This window comes from Caretta caretta, chromosome 1, assembly GCF_965140235.1.
Source record: "Caretta caretta isolate rCarCar2 chromosome 1, rCarCar1.hap1, whole genome shotgun sequence".
NCBI classification, from domain to species: domain Eukaryota; kingdom Metazoa; phylum Chordata; order Testudines; family Cheloniidae; genus Caretta; species Caretta caretta.
Genome location: NC_134206.1, coordinates 49,727,573 through 49,744,191, shown reverse-complemented (window position 1 = coordinate 49,744,191; position 16,619 = coordinate 49,727,573). Strand labels below are relative to the sequence as shown.

The 16,619-nt window shown below is 45.6% G+C and overlaps 1 protein-coding gene across 8 annotated transcripts in view; it reads left to right on the top strand.

The window, feature by feature from the left end:
* STARD13 (StAR related lipid transfer domain containing 13) overlaps positions 1 to 16,619 on the top strand; it is a 499,087-nt gene that overhangs the window by 437,137 nt on the left and 45,331 nt on the right. For all 8 annotated transcript variants that reach the window (XM_075127917.1, XM_075127911.1, XM_075127915.1 and 5 more), the window contains 2 exons: positions 8,259 to 8,330; positions 11,616 to 11,697. In XM_075127917.1, coding sequence (XP_074984018.1) covers positions 8,259 to 8,330; positions 11,616 to 11,697 — 154 coding nt within the window. The remainder of the gene's footprint in view (positions 1 to 8,258; positions 8,331 to 11,615; positions 11,698 to 16,619) is intronic.

Sequence of the window (16,619 nt, the reverse complement as noted above, 5' to 3'; positions counted from 1 at the left end):
ATCAGTTTGACTTTGACACTTCTCACTTTCGCTTAATAGCCCCTTGTCCTTGTGTTCTGAGGCAGAGTGAATAGAATTTCCCACTCTACTTCTCTATATCATTCATTATTTTGCCTACTTGTATCATGGTCCTCTTTTTTGTGTCTTCTCTAAGGTAAACAGCCTCAATTTTTTTCAGTCTCACATAATATTGAAGTTTTTTTCCATATCCATAATCATTCTTGTTGCCCATTTCTGACAAATGTGAAGGCCTACAAAGCAAAGAATTGTTGACATTGTTCTTAAGCTTGAAAGGATTTTTATAGTGACATTTAAATTATTTTCAGCATCAGTAATTTAAAAAGCCTTATTTTATTGTACTATTACTGGCAGCACAATATTCTGCAGAAAGCATTTATGATCTATTAAAATCATGCTTTGACAGCTTTATTTGTTCCCCGCTTGCAAAGCATAACCTTGGTTCTAACAGTAATTATACAACAGAATACAGAATCATAGAATATCAGGGTTGGAAGGAACCTCAGGAGGTCATCTAGTCCAACCCCCTGCTCAAAGCAGGACCAATCCCCAATTTTTCCCCAGATCCCTAAACGGCCCCCTCAAGGATTGCACTCACAACCCTGGGTTTAGCAGGCCAATGCTCAAACCACTGAGCTATCCCTCCCCCCAATATAAAATCAGTTGAATACAATTCTGCCTTTGAAAACCTTCTTATCTGGATGTAAAGAAGAGTGGGCACTATGGTGTAGTAAAACCATATACATTTCAATCTATGCTTATGTTTTGTTTTATTTGTACTAGAATTGTACTGTAAATGGTAATTTTACAGGTTCATCACCCAGTTACCACTGGATTATTGTTGGAAGCCTTATGGAAAAGCCTTGTAGAATAGAATTTAATAGGGATAAACCATTAGGGTTCTATGGAAACGACTGTAAAAACTTAAGTAATTTAATAGAGAATGATATCCTTTGTGTAGAATTTAAAAAAATCTTATAGATAGAATTTAAAGAAGTATATCCCTGTCATAGAATTCTATAGCATAGTTTAAACATTCCATAGAAAATGTAACATTCTTTATTAAGTTGTATGGGGCTTTCCTATAAGGGAATCCTGAGGATCTTTTTATTTTTCCACAATCAACACCTATGTGATGGGAAGGAGGGTGGGCTAGAGGATAGGGTGCTATTCCAGCATTTAGGAGACCTGGGTTCAAGTCTGTGTTGTGCCACAGACATCCTGCATGAACTGGGGCAAGTCATTTGGCTCAGATGGCACTTGAGTTAAATTGGAGTTAGGCACCTCGCTACCTTTGAGAATAGGGGCCTGGGTGGTCATCCCCAATTGATTTAAATGGGAGATAGGTACCTAACCTGTTTAGGTGCTATTAGAATCCCTCTAAGCATCTATGTGAATCTTTAGGTACCTCAATAACTGAAAACCTGGCCCTCTGTGCCCCATTTGTCCTGTAAAATAGGGATAATAATACTTCGCTACTTCACAGTCATGTTGGGAGGATAAATACATTAAAGATTGTGAGGAACGGACGCCTGGATTCACAATGTACTTAAGTGCCTAAATCTCTGTTTAGGTGACTAAATCCTAGTTTTGGCTCCACTGAGATTCACAAAACTCCCACTGAACCCTCTAGGCAGCTAAACTCACTTGGTGCTTAAATTTTCAGGGTAAAAGTTCTCTCAGCGCCTAAATTTCTGTCGCTGAGCATGAGCTCTGCTGCCTCCCTCTGGGCATCTGGACACCTATCTCCCACCAGAGGTCCAGAGTGAATCACAAACCGGGGAAGATATGCGCTCCTCTCCCTAACACAGGTGTGAGGCCCAATCAAGTATATGAGTGCAGAGGCTGCATACCTGGTCAGGTGCCATTCAAAATCTGGGCGAGAAGAGCACCCACCTTATAACTGTTAGCCCAGTGACTAGTCAATTTCCCTTCTCTGATTGAGGAGAAGACAGGATCTCAATAGGGGTCTCCCACATCTCAGAAGAGTGCTTTAGACAATTGAGTGGCCTCCATTTTAAACATATCAGTTGCTACTCCTGAATAAACTGGAGGTGTCGCTATTGAATGAATTGCTTCTGCAGTGCCATGGTTGTTTCTCAGCCAAAGGCATGAGAACTCAGGACCAAGAATTAAATGTGTTGAATGCATGACATTGCATCAGACTTAGCAAGCAGAAATACCTATGCGCTGTAACTAACTTACTACTTTATTTCCAAATTTGGGATGTTAAGGGGAGGCCTGTTCTTTCCATGAAGCCTGCGTGTAACTGCCAAAGGGATTCTCTTACAGTTATTTATGGAAAAACTGGCTCCTGTCTAAAAACTTGATTTAAAATGTTAAAAGTTGCTAAATAACATGCTTTAAATCCATTAAAATTAGATTTAAACGAGGTCAAATATAATGGGTAAGGTATGTTGTTGTTTTTTTAAATGTTAAGAAAGTAAATGAGCATGAGTGATGGTGATGGCAAAGGAATGAAAATCAATTCAGCCTACTGGAAGGATAAATTTTATCAAGCACAAGCAAAAGTGTGTCAATAACACACTAGGCAAGGTGATTATGTACCCCGTTATTGGTCCTGTTCATTATTGCAGTTTGGTGGGTTGCTTCAGTGAGTACCGCAAGGTTAAATAAAAGTTGTAGTAGGAATTGAGGAGAAAGTGGAGAAGCGGAAGAGACAGAGGTGGAGGATAGAAAAGAGGAAAGTGAATAAAAATGTTGAGAGAAGGGAATGAAGTAGCAAGACCTTGGTAAGCAATATTAATGGTCTATGATGTAGCACTGTTCAGAAGTCCCTCGCAGAAAAATGAATTCATTCGGGTTATCTTTTCATGAGAGGGTAGTGTTCTCCAGGAGAGAGATTCGGGAGCTCTCCTGCTCCCTTTCACTCAAAGGAGGAGCAGTCTGGGGGGGTTAGTTTTGTTTGTTTTAAAGAGCAGAGAAATTCAAATGTAATGACTGGTGCCTAGGTGTTATGGAGGGTTGTGATAGGAGAAGTCTTTCACCTGTATGTCAGCTGTTCCTTGTAGCATTGGTTGATACTACAGTGTCAAACTACCAAAAGTAGTTCCCATCGGATAGCTGTTTGGTGGCCCTTTTGATCGATGGCACTCAGTAAAGAAGCCTAGGATTGATGGACCTGAAGAGTGATCTATCCTCTCTTCCTAGAGTCAGACCTCCTAGAGCAGAACAGAGGCATACTGGTGGGACAGCACAAAGAAGCTTTCACTGTCATAGCTGGAGATAAACTCCTCTGTTATGCCACAGAACAGGTGTAATTCCCGGGGCTGAACACTTAGTGACAGAATTCCCTTTTCTGTCAACATACGAACTTAGCGAAACTTGTTTCCTGTCAATTTGCATGATTATTTCAAGTTCAGTTCTTTTGAAAAATAACGTTAGCTACATATTTACATTCGTCACTGTTTGTGGCTAATTTATTATATCATTCATTGTTATTAACTATTTCACTTACTCAGTGCCTGGTCAAAGACACACTTGTGTGGAAAGCTGCAAAGCATGTTATTAATGGATTCTCTGCAGAATATAGAGTCGAGTAAATGAGCAGGGTTCCCCTCCCCCCATCACAGCACACATATGTGCGTGCGTTCAAAACTCCTGGAGTTCCCTTTATTCTCAATCTGGGAATAACCAAATATAAACCATAGCCTAAGCTTCCTCGTTGCTGGCTGGTTGTTTCTAAGCGTGTCCCCTGCAAGCCCTCCTGCCTTAGTTCTTCCTTTCCAAGCAAGGGATGTGCAAAACCTTTTATACTGGGCATTCGAGCTAATGAAACTCCCCTGGCCTCGCATAACTCAGCAGAATTGCCCTCTCTCTCCTTCGTAGCACCTGCCAGCCTCTTACAAGTAGCTTTTCTTACAGAGAAATCTACATTCTGGAAAGAATTCCTCTTTATTACAAAAACGGGGAAACTTCTGGCTTTGTTTCCAAGGAAACACACCACCCTATTTCCAGCCTTTAATTTCTGTTGGGTATCTGATTTATTCTTACTGCTATGCAAGGTCCCAGGGTTCCTTTGTCTTTTTCCTGTCTGGCTTTGATCCTCTCTGCCTTTTGAATATAGCACAGCTGCTGCAATCTGGGTCTCACACCTGCGCTAGTCAATAGATCAGAGGCTGGATGTGGGAATAGAGCTGGGCCAATGCTGCAAAACATTGTTTCTATAAATTTCCGTTGACATTTTTAAGGAATTCATTGTAGCTCTCTGCTCGCCCCTTCCCAGAGGAGTCTTCACTAATATTAGAGCCAATAAATTAACAGAACTAGGAAATTTTAAGCAAATATTAAAGAATATTCATGGAAAATGAATGTTAAACCTGCTGTCTCAGAGCATTTTCACAAGGGAGCTTATTCTAACCATTATATTAATCCAGTGGTGGAACTGGGCTGTACTAGGGGCTAGATGATATATTGGACTACATATTCATCCAGGGGGAGGGAGGGGAATAAGGACTCCCCGTCGGCCTCTGCAGAGGAGTAAGCAGGTGCTGCATGCCTGCTTACATATCCCTGGAGCAGGTAATGGGGGTGGCTAGGAGGAACAGGGAATGGTGAATCCTCAGCAACACTGGCCGGTGCAAATGAGCCAGTTTGAACAGTGTCATAATATGCTGCTGGGCTGGGTCCAGCCACCACCAAATTATCACCTCTTCCCTACCCAAGGCAAGAGAAAAGCAGCGGAGGAATTGCAGAGGCTGTCTGAGTTCTAGTTTCTCCCCAAGGCTGCTCCTGGGGTGGTGCGGTTTATGCAACCCTTCTTCAGTGCTGCATCGAAATTCACAGCCCACTGTGTCCTAGATGATCATCCATGCAGACTATATTTGGAATACTTGCACCAAGCTGCTCACCAAGGAGCAAGAGACCAAGAAATGGTTCTGCCAATCTTTCTGGGTAATGGATGCATTCAAGAAAATTGCAATCTGCATGTAAACAATTTGCAAAGAGAAAGAAAGGCAAAATTCACTAGATTAGTTATTCCTTGCAGACATTCATCCATCTCTGCTTTAGACCACATGACCTTCACTTGGGCCACAAGAAAATTCCTGGCAGGCCACACTTGGAGTAGAAACTCAAAAACAGATTGAAATCTGAGAAGCCCATAGGGACACTAGCTGCAGATTTCTCCATTACACACAGTTTCTTCTTGTTGTTCTTCCAGTGCAGATGAAACTTGACTACGCAGCTGTTGTGAGTTGTGAAATATATTTTCCAAGAGGATCAAATAATTTGTGTTTCATGAAACTGTATTTAACAGACCAAGAAAGTAACAGCCCTTGTCTTTTTTCCAAATACTGAACGAAAATATTCTGTCACACTGGAACATAATAGAGAGAGTGCACTTTCAGCATGCAGATGTGCAGCAAAAAGAGCTTTGTTTTATGTTCTTTTGAATAGTTGTATGAACTCAGTGTACTCGCAAAAGCTTTTGGGGGTTAGGGGGCTGTGACATGAATTAATGTCAAAGCAAATGAAGTAAAATGACCAGGCAGAGAATCAGTTGCAGTCAGTGATGAGCTGCCAAAATCTTAACAACGGGTTCCCTCCTCACCCCACGAGAGGGTCGTTGCCCTACCCTGCCCCCCTTGACTCCTGCCCCATTCAACCCCCCCCCGCGTTCCTTGATGCCCCCCCAGGACCCCTGCTCCATCCACCCCCCTCCCCTGTCTGCCCCCAGAACTGGGCAGGAGAGTCTTGTGGGCCACTGTAGTGGGTGCCCACCCCACCCGTAAGAGCCAGAGGCACCTGCCGGGGAGCAAGGTGGGGAGTCCCGGCGGTGCTTACCTGGGGCAGCACCCAGGAAGCATCCGGCAGGTCCCTCTGGCTCCTAGGGGCGGGGGAGCGTAACTAGGTGGGGAGCAGGGTGAGCGGCCGCTCCCCCACTGATCACATCAAAAGTGGCATCTTAGGCGCCGACGCCCTGGGTGCTCTGGGGCTGGAGCACCCACGGGGAAAATTTGGTGGGTGCAGAGCACCCACCGGCAGCTCCCCATCCTGCGCCTGGCCCCAGCTCACCTCACCTCACCTCCGCTCCGCCTCCTCCCCTGAACACACCGCCCCGCTCTGCTTCTCCGCCTCCCACCCCGGCTTTCCGCGAATCAGCTGTTAGACGGGAAGCCGGGGAGGGCTGAGAAGCAGGCCGCGGCTTCCCGCTCAGGCCAAGGGTGGCGGAGGTGAGCTGGGGCAGGGAGCGGTTCCCCTGCGTGCCCCCTTCCCCGGGTTCCCTGCTGCGGCTCAGGCGGTCCTCCTTGCGCCACCCAGCCCGAGCTCACCTCCGCCTCCCTGGGCCTGAGTGGGAAGCCGCCGCTTGCTTCTCAGCCTGCCCCAGCTTCCTGCGCGAACAGCTGGTTCGCAGGAAGCCTGGGGGGTGGGGGCGGAGAAGCAGAGTGGGACGGCACATTCAGGAGAGGAGGCAGAGGCGGAGCCGAGGAGAGCTGGGGTGGGGCGGGGAGCTGCCGGTGGGTGCTGTGCACCCACCAAATTTTCCCCTTGGATGGAGTCGGCGCCTAAGGCGCCAGTTTTGGCCGGTTAAATTTAGAAGCCCTTTTAGAACCGGTTGTCCCTCGTGGAACAACCGGTTCTAAAAGGGCTTCTAAATTTAACAACTGATTCTAGCAAACCGGTGCGAACCGGCTCCAGCTCACCACTGGTTGCAGCACTGCTGATGATCCTGTACATTGCAGATCTGTTATTGACCATCCAATTATATTTGGGAAATTGTGCTTTCAACAAGCAGGCCTTTTATCCTGAATTGATATTTCTGTAACAACTACTGGTGTGAGTCAGTATTCAGAGGAGCAAAAGGGTGTCTGGGTCACATACTGTACTGTATATTCAAATATACACATTTTCCCAAGCAGGCTGTTCAATGAGCTTCAGTAGGCCAGATTCAATTGCTTTGACCAGAGTTAAACCAGGGGTGAATTTGGCCCACTGTCTGCAAGATGGAAACTATGCACTTCAGTATGAAACAGATTTACACCTGGTTTTAGCATTCATGGTAGGACATTCAGAAGAGCAGCAGAGTCTGTTTTTGTTTTTTTTCTTTTTCCAGTCCAACCACCTCTGCTGTCTTTAATAGACATTGTGGGGGCCAGATTTTCTATCCTGGCTGCTTAAATTGTGTCTACAAAATCTGCATGTGCCAAACCCTGGTGTTTGCACTCTCAAGTTATATGGCGACAGGCATAGAAATCTACTCCCTGGAGCCAACATGCATCCAGATTTTGCAAAAGCACTGGATATGCTTGCCTGTCCCTTGGGGCCCTTATCCTGTACATATTTCCACACACGGGTAGTCCCCCCTGGCTTGGTGGGAATATTTGCATCGTATGGTTGCAGGCCTTTATTGGTTCTTTGCCTGAAAAGAGGGTCCTATAGTTGATACTATATTTTTGTATTAAGACTTTAATTTTTCATTGCTACTTAGCACTCATACAGAACAGATCAGCCCCTCCCACACTAAACACTCTGGAAGGGGGCCCAGGTTATCTGACCAGGTGGGCAGGGTTCTGCTTCCTCTCCCCTCCCTCCCCCCACAAGAGAGCAGGACCTGCCCACAAACCTGGCAGATGATCCCCTGGGTATGAGGGCCAACCCTGTGAAGAGGAAGAGGCTATCACTATTCCTCTGCTCGGGCTCTGGTCCCTGGTGTGGCTCCCTGACAGCATGTCTGTATTGGAGCTGTGCTGCCAGAGCCTGCAGTGGCTCTCAGGACTCCTGGAGAGCTCCATGGAAAAGGAAATACTCCCGAGTCTGCGTTTCCTTTCCTTGGTAAGGTATGTGGGGCCAGAGGAGGGATGCTGTGTGTTCTCTCTGGCCCGACTTCCAGCCTGCCCAATCTCTCCTCCCCAACCCCTGAGCATGCAAAGTGCCCTCTGTAGGGTCCCAGTGGAGAACTGGAAACAATGCCACAGAGCTGGCTTATCAGCCCTCTGGGTGGAGACAGTCGTCTCTAGTATTGATCTAAGGGTGATGATTTGGCCCATTGTGCTTGAAATCTCCAAAGTGTTGTGGGTATGTTTCCTAGACATCTGTTTGTTTGATGCCACGTAATAATAACAGTTAAATTTAATAACAGTTAAATTTAAAAGTGTTATAGGCACTCAAAAGGAACATTAAATCCTCTTGTTTCTTCCTTGTAATTAAAATAACTCCTGATGCAAAACAGCACAGTGTGGATCAAGGATGAACCTATTCTCCTTTCTCTTACTCTTCAGAAATCGAAGCAAAAGAAGCGTGTGACTGGTTACGAGCTGCTGGATTTCCACAATATGCTCAGCTCTATGAGGGTATGTTGTTATTATTTCTATTCCTTCTAAAGTGTATTGGGCATCTCAGCAGACACAGACCTGGTCTAAAATGTTTACAGTCTACAGCGTTGCCAACTGTTTTGATTTTTATCCTGAATCTCGCAATATTTTGTGTTTTTTCTTAGAGTGCCAGCTCCTGGAGTCATGTGAATATGTGAAAATCTCAGCTTTCATTTTTTTTTAAAGTACGTTTCTAGCCCTCATGTTTGCAGAGAAAAGCTTGAAAATGTGGCCTGAATGAGCCCCAAAGTTCAAAAACCAGGATGTAAATAAAAAGAACACTGATTAATTTTTAAGACCAGCTGATGATTTTGGGGGCCCGACTCATGATGTTAAATGCTTGGCATTCACAATAATGTATCCAATGTCCTGCTTCTGCAAATTACTCTGCTCAGACAAATCCCTTCACGTGCACAGAGCTGCTTGCGGATCACAGCCTAAATTTAGACATAACTTCTAGTTAGACTTATCATAATGAGTGAATTGGGAGGAACAAGGGAGGAAAGGAGAGACAAGGAGGCTGAAGATTCAGAGCTCAGTTCTTTTAACACACTGATGGGAGATGGGACACTCAGAAATCCAAGAAAGAAAAATAATTGTTATGGAAAAGAAAACACAAAATATACAAAAAGAAAAGGAGTACTTATGGCACCTTAGAGACGAACAAATTTATTTGAGCATAAGCTTTCATGAGCTACAACTCACTTCATCGGATGCATGCAGTGGAAAATACAGTAGGGGGATTTTATATACACAGAGAACATGAAACAATGGGTGTTACCATATAGACTGTAACGAGAGTGATCAGGTAAGGTGAGCTGTTACCAGCAGGAGAGGAAAAAAAACCTTTTGTAGTGATAATCAAAAAAACCCCAACCTTTTGTCGTGATAATCAAGGTGGGCCATTTCCAGCAGTTGACAAGAATGTGTGAGGAACTGTAGGGGGGGAAATTAAACATGGGGAAATAGTTTTACTTTGTATAATGACACATCCACTCCCAGTCTTTATTCAAGCCTAATTTAACAGTGTCCAGTTTGCAAATTAATTCCAATTCAGCAGTCTCTCCTTGGAGTCTGTTTCTGAAGTTTTTTTCTTGTAATATTGCGACTTTTAGGTCTGTAATCGCGTGACCAGGGAGATTGAAGTGTTCCCCAACTGGTTTTTGAATGTTATAATTCTTGATGTCTGATTTGTGTCCATTTATTCTTTTACGTAGAGACTGTCCTGTTTGGCCAATGTACATGGCAGAGGGGCATTGCTGGCACATGATGGCATCTATCACATTGATAGATGTGCAGGTGAAAGAGCCTCTGATAGTGTAGCTGATGTGATTATGTCCTACGAACATATCTATTCGGGGACACCATCATAGGACCTAATCACATCAGCCACACTATCAGAGACTCATTCACCTGCACATCTACCAATGTGATATATGCCATCATGTGCCAGCAATGGTTTTTTTCTCCTGCTGATAACAGCTCAACTTAATTGATCACTCTCTGTCAAGGTTCCTCCCCCACTCTGAACTCTAGGGTACAGATGTGGGGACCTGCATGAAAAACCTCCTAAGCTTATCTTTACCAGCTTAGGTCAAAACTTCCCCAAGGTACAAAATATTCCACCCGTTGTCCTTGGACCGGCCGCTACCACCACCAAACTAATACTGGTTACTGGGGAAGAGCTGTTTGGATGCGTCCTTCCCCCCAAAATACTTCCCAAAACCTTGCACCCCACTTCCTGGACAAGGTTTGGTAAAAAGCCTCACCAATTTGCCTAGGTGACTACAGACCCAGACCCTTGGATCTTAAGAACAATGAACAATCCTCCCAACACTTGCACCCCCCCTTTCCTGGGAAATGTTGGAATAAAAGCCTCACCAATTTGCATAGGTGACCACAGACCCAAACCCTTGGATCTGAGAACAATGAAAAAGCATTCAGTTTTCTTACAAGACGACTTTTAATAAAAATAGAAGTAAATAGAAATAAAGAAATCCCCCCTGTAAAATCAGGATGGTAGATATCTTACAGGGTAATTAGATTCAAAAACATAGAGAACCCCTCTAGGCAAAACCTTAAGTTACAAAAAAGATACACAGACAGAAATAGTTATTCTATTCAGCACAATTCTTTTCTCAGCCATTTAAAGAAATCATAATCTAACACATACCTAGCTAGATTACTTACTAAAAGTTCTAAGACTCCATTCCTGGTCTATCCCCGGTAAAGACCAGCATATAGACAGACACAGACCCTTTGTTTCTCTCCCTCCTCCCAGCTTTTGAAAGTATCTTGTCTCCTCATTGGTCATTTTGGTCAGGTGCCAGCGAGGTTACCTTTAGCTTCTTAACCCTTTACAGGTGAGAGGAGCTTTCCCCTGGCCAAGAGGGATTTCAAAGGGGTTTACCCTTCCCTTTATATTTATGACACTCTCGTTATAGTGTTTATGGCAACACCCATTTTTTCATGTTCTCTGTGTGTGTATATATATCTTCCTACTGTATTTTCCACTGCATGTATCCGATGAAGTGGGTTTTAGCTCACGAAAGCTTATGCTCAAATAAATTTGTTAGTCTCTAAGGTGCCAGAAGTACTCCTCGTTCTTTTTGCTAATACAGACTAACACGGCTGCCACTCTGAAACCTGTCACCATGCAAGGCACAGTAATCTGTGTGCACCCAAGTCACTTTTCATTACAATTCTCAGTTTCCAGCATTTCCATCTTGTTTTTAAATTTCAGACTAATATTTGAGGTGACTAGTATGGTCAGCTCACTTCTCGTGTTGCTTGAGTTACCCTTTGTTTAAACTCTTTGTTATTGTGTGTGCTAACAAAATAATCAAGCCATTTTTACTGCATGGTAAAGTCTGTCTAGCAAATATTTCACTAACTCGCTAGGATGGAAGTGGATGGCCTACTGCCCATGTAGATGATGAAAGTGTTGTGGTAATGCTCAGATCTCATTTTTGGGGGATAGTGATCAGGTAGAAACTCTAAGCATCTAATATCTTCTTATAGCCAGAGCCAAACATATTGCTCTCTGTGGTTCACAGGACCGTCAACTCCCCTTTTAATATAAAAAATAAAATAATGTGAAGTGACCAAACTAGCTCTGGATGTCATACAGGGAAATAACGAAGGCCAAGTTAAATAAGCGATACACCATTTCTGCTGATAAAACACATGCAGTGCATCTTTGAAATAAACTGTTTCCATTTGAATAAAACGTAGTTGGTTTAATGCTACGTCTCCTTTTTACAGATTCCCAGTTTCCTATTGACATTGCGGCTGTAAAGAAAGATCATGACTTTCTCGACAAGGACCTTGTAGAACCCCTTTGCAGGTAAATAACATCCACTGTTTCTTTTTTTGGTATCTTAAGAACATTTGTGGATTTTTGTTTTGAAAGTAGTGGCCTAGCCTAAGAGATGTTTGTTTGTCCTTGTCAATTAAATGGGCATAATCTGTAGTTTTTCCAAAATAAATGCTAGAAACCTGGATTCATTTCTCTCCCAAAAAATCCTACAGCAGGGGCCAGTTTGCTCTCTGAAAATTCACAAGATTTAAAAAGGGCCCAAATCTATCAGCCCATCTCATCAACTGGAGTGAGGCTGGCTGCTTTTTGGAAAGAACAGTGCCAGCAAACCCAGCATAAATTAGGGATCTATGTGTGAGTAACACATGGGTAACTCTGCCCCTGACTACTACAAACCAGCAGAAACCCCATTGCCCAGAACCTTCTTCCCTCTGACAGCAAAGATGGCTCGCGTGCTGCTATGCTGCCGTTGGCTCCCTGTTGTTATTTAATTATAGTACTGCAGCACCTAGGAGCCCTAGTCAGTGACCAGGACCCCATTGTGCTAGTGTAACACCAACAGACCCTGGTCATCAGCGGTAGGATCGAACCTGGGACCTCTGGAGCTAAATGTATGAGCCTCTGCTGCATGAGCTAAAAGCCATATGAGCCATATGAGCAGACTCATTAATCTCTTTCTCTCTAAGGGTATGTCTACACTACGAAATTAGGTCAAATTTATAGAAGTCAGTTTTGTATAAAGCGTTTTTATACAGTTGATTGTGTGTGTCCCCACACAAATGCTCTAAGTGCGTGTAGTCGGTGGAGTGTGTCCACAGTACCGAGGCAACCGTCGACTTTCGGAGCGTTGCAGTGTGGGTGGCTATCCCAAAGTTCCCGCAGTCTCTGCCGCCCATTTGAATTATGGGTAGAAATCCCAGTGCCTGATGGGGCTAAAACATTGTCGCGGATGGTTCTGGGTACATATCGTCAGGCCCCCGTTCCCTCCCTCCTTCCGTGAAAGCAAGGGCAGACAATTGTTTTGCGCCTTTTTTCTTGAGTTACCTCTGCAGACTCCATACCATGGCAAGCATGGAGCCCTCTCAGCTAACCATCACCGTATGTCACCTGGGTGCTGGCAGACGCGGTACTGCATTGCTACACAGCAGCAGTTTATTGCCTTTTGGCAGCAGACAGTGCAGTATGACTGGTAGCCGTTGTCGACGTAGTCCTGGGTGCTCTTTTAACCAGGCGCCTGGGCAAACATGGGAGTGACTCAGCCAGGTCATTTCCCTTGTTTCGTCTCTTGGCGATTCAGTCCTACCGGCAGTGCGCTGTCTTTTAATCTGCAGCTAGCAGAAGACGATGGCCAGTAGTCATACTGCACCATCTTCTGCCGAGCACCCAGGAGATGACGATGGCTAGCGGTCGTACTGCACAGTCTACTGCCAGCAAGATGTATAAAGATAGATGAAGTGGCTCAAAACAAGAAATAGACCAGATTTGTTTTGTATTCATTTTCTCCTCCCTCCCTCCCCCTGTGAAATCAACGGCCTGCTAAACCCAGTTTTGAGTTCTATCCTTGAGGGGGCCATTCAGTTTCTCGCAAAGCCACCCCTTTGTTGATTTTAATTCCTGTAAGCCATGTCGTCAGTCACCCCTCCCTCCATCAGGGAAACGGCAGACAATCGTTCCGCGCCTTTTTAATATGCAGAAGCCATACCACGGCAAGCATGGAGCCTGCTCAGATCACTTTGGCAATTAGAAGCACATTAAACACCACACGCATTATCCAGCAGTATATGCAGCACCAGAACCTGGCAAAGCGATACCAGGCGAGTAGGCGACGTCAGCGTGGTGACGTGAGTGATGAGGCCATGGACACAGACTTCTCTCAAAGCACGGGCCCTGGCAATGTGGGCATCATGGTGCTAATGGGGCAGGTTCATGTGGTGGAACGCCGATTCTGGGCTCGGGAAACAAGCACAGACTGGTGGGACTGCATAGTGTTGCAGGTCTGGGACGATTCCCAGTGGCTGCTAAACTTTTGCATGCATAAGGGCACTTTCATGGAACTTTGTGACTTGCTTTCCGTTGCCCTGAGGTGCAAGAATTCCAAGATGAGAGCAGCCCTCACAGTTGAGAAGCGAGTGGCAATAGCCCTGTGGAAGCTTGCAACGCCAGACAGCTACCGGTCAGTCGGGAATCAATTTGGAGTGGGCAAATCTACTGTTGGGGCTGCTGTGATGCAAGTAGCCAATGCAATCAAAGATCTGCTGATATCAAGGGTAGTGACCCTGGGAAATGTGCAGGTCATAGTGGATGGGTTTGCTGCAATGGGATTCCCTAACTGTGGTGGGGCCATAGACGGAACCCATATCCCTATCTTGGCACTGGAGCACCAAGCCGGCGAGTACATAAACTGCAAGGGGTACTTTTCAATAGTGCTGCAAGCACTGGTGGATCACAAGGGACGTTTCACCAACATCAATGTGGGATGGCCGGGAAAGGTACATGACGCTCGCATCTTCAGGAACTCTAGTCTATTTCAAAAGCTGCAGGAAGGGACTTTATTCCCAGACCAGAAAATAACTGTTGGGGATGTTGAAATGCCTATATGTATCCTTGGGGATCCAGCCTACCCCTTAATGCCATGGCTCATGAAGCTATACACAGGCAGCCTGGACAGTAGTCAGGAGCTGTTCAACTACAGGCTGAGCAAGTGCAGAATGGTGGTAGACTGTGCATTTGGACTTTTAAAAGCTCACTGGCGCAGTTTACTGACTCACTTAGACCTCAGCGAAACCAATATTCCTACTGTTATTTACTGCTTGCTGTGCGCTCCACAATATCTGTGAGAGTAAGGGGAAGATGTTTATGGCGGGGTGGGAGGTTGAGGCAAATCGCCTGGCTGCTGGTTATGCACAGCCAGACACCAGGGTGGTTAGAAGAGCACAAGAGGGCGCGGTGCACATCAGAGAAGCTTTGAAGACCAGTTTCATGACTGGCCAGGCTACGGTGTGAAAGTTCTGTTTGTTTCTCCTTGATGAAGCCCCCCGCCCCTTGGTTCACTCTATTTCCCTGTACCCTAACCACCCTCCCCTCCTCCCTTCGATCACCGCTTGCAGAGGCAATAAAGTCATTGTTGCTTCACATTCATGCATTCCTTATTAATTTATCACACAAATAGGGGGATAACTACCAAGGTAGCCCAGGAGGGGTGGTGGAGGAGAGAAGCACCGGGAGGGGTGGTAGAGGAGGGAAGGACAAGGCCACACAGCACTTTAAAAGTTTAAAACTTTAAAACTTATTGAATGCCAGCCTTCTGTTGCTTGGGCAATCCTCTGGGGTGGAGTGGCTGGAGGCCCCCCCAACACGTTCTTGGGCGTCTGGGTGAGGAGGTTATGGAACTTGGGGAGGAGGGCGGTTGGTTACTCAGGGGCTGTAGCGGCAGTCTTGCTCCTGCTGCCTTTCCTGCAGCTCAACCATACACTGAAGCATATTAGTTTGATCCTCCAGCAGCCTCAGCATTGAATCCTGCCTCCTCTCATCACGCTGCCGCCACCTTTCAGCTTCAGCCCTCTCTTCAGCCCGCCACTTACTCTCTTCAGCCCGCCACCTCTCCTCCCAGTCATTTTGTGCTTTCCTGCACTCTGACATTGTCTGCCTCCATGCATTCATCTGTGCTCTGTCAGTGTGGGAGGACAGCATGAGCTCAGAGAAATTTTCATCACGAGTGCGTTTTTTTCGCCTTCTAACCTTCGCTAGCCTCTGGGAAGGAGAAGATCCTGTGATCCTTGAAACACATGTAGCTGGTGGAGACAAAAAAAGGGACAGTGGTATTTAAAAAGACACATTTTATAGAACAATGGGTACACTCTTTCATGGTAAACTGTGCTGTTAACATTACATACATAGCACGTGTGCTTTCATTCCAAGGTCGCATTTTGCCTCCCCCCATCGCGTGGCTAGCCCCTCCCTCCTTCCCCCTCCCCGTGGCTAACAGCAGGGAACATTTCTGTTCAGCCACAGGCAAACAGCCCAGCAGGAATGGGCACCTCTGAATGTCCCCTTAAGAAAAGCATCCTATTTCAACCAGGTGACCATGAATGATATCACTCTCCTGAGGATAATACAGAGAGATAAAGAACGGATGTTGTTTGAACGCCAGCAAACATACACTGCAATGTTTTGTTCTACAATGATTCCCAAATACGTGCTACTGGCCTGGAATGGTAAAGTGTCCTACCATGGTGGATGGACTAAGGCTGCCCTCCCCAGAAACCTTTTGCAAAGGTTTGGGAGTACATCCAGGAGAGCTTTATGGAGATGTCCCTGTAGGATTTCCGCTCCATCCCAGACACGTTAACAGACTTTTCCAGTAGTTGTACTGACCGCGAATGCCAGGACAAATTAATCATTAAACATGCTTGCTTTTAAACCATGTATAGTATTTTAAAAGGTATACTCACCAGAGGTCCTTTCTCCGCCTGGCAGGTCCAGGAGGCAGCCTTGGGTGGGTTCGGGGGGTACTGGCTCCAGGTCCAGGGTGAGAAACAGTTCCTGGCTGTCAGGAAAACCGGTTTCTCTGTTTGCTTGCTGTGAGCTATCTACAACCTCATCATCATCATCTTCCTCGTCCCCAGAACCTGCTTCCGTGTTGCCTTCATCTCCATTGAAGGAGTCAAACAACACGGCTGGGGTAGTGGTGGCTGAACCCCCTAAAATGGCATGCAGCTCATCATAGAAGCGGCATGTTTGGGGCTCGGACCTGGAACGGCTGTTTTCCTCTCTGGTTTTCTGGTAAGCTTGCCTCAGCTCCTTAAGTTTCACACGGCACTGCTTCGGGTCCCTGTTATGGCCTCTGTCCTTCAAGCCCTTGGAGATTTTGACAAATGTTTTGGCATTTCGAAAACTGGAACGGAATGCTGATAGCATGGATTCCTCTCCCCATACAGCGATCAGATCCC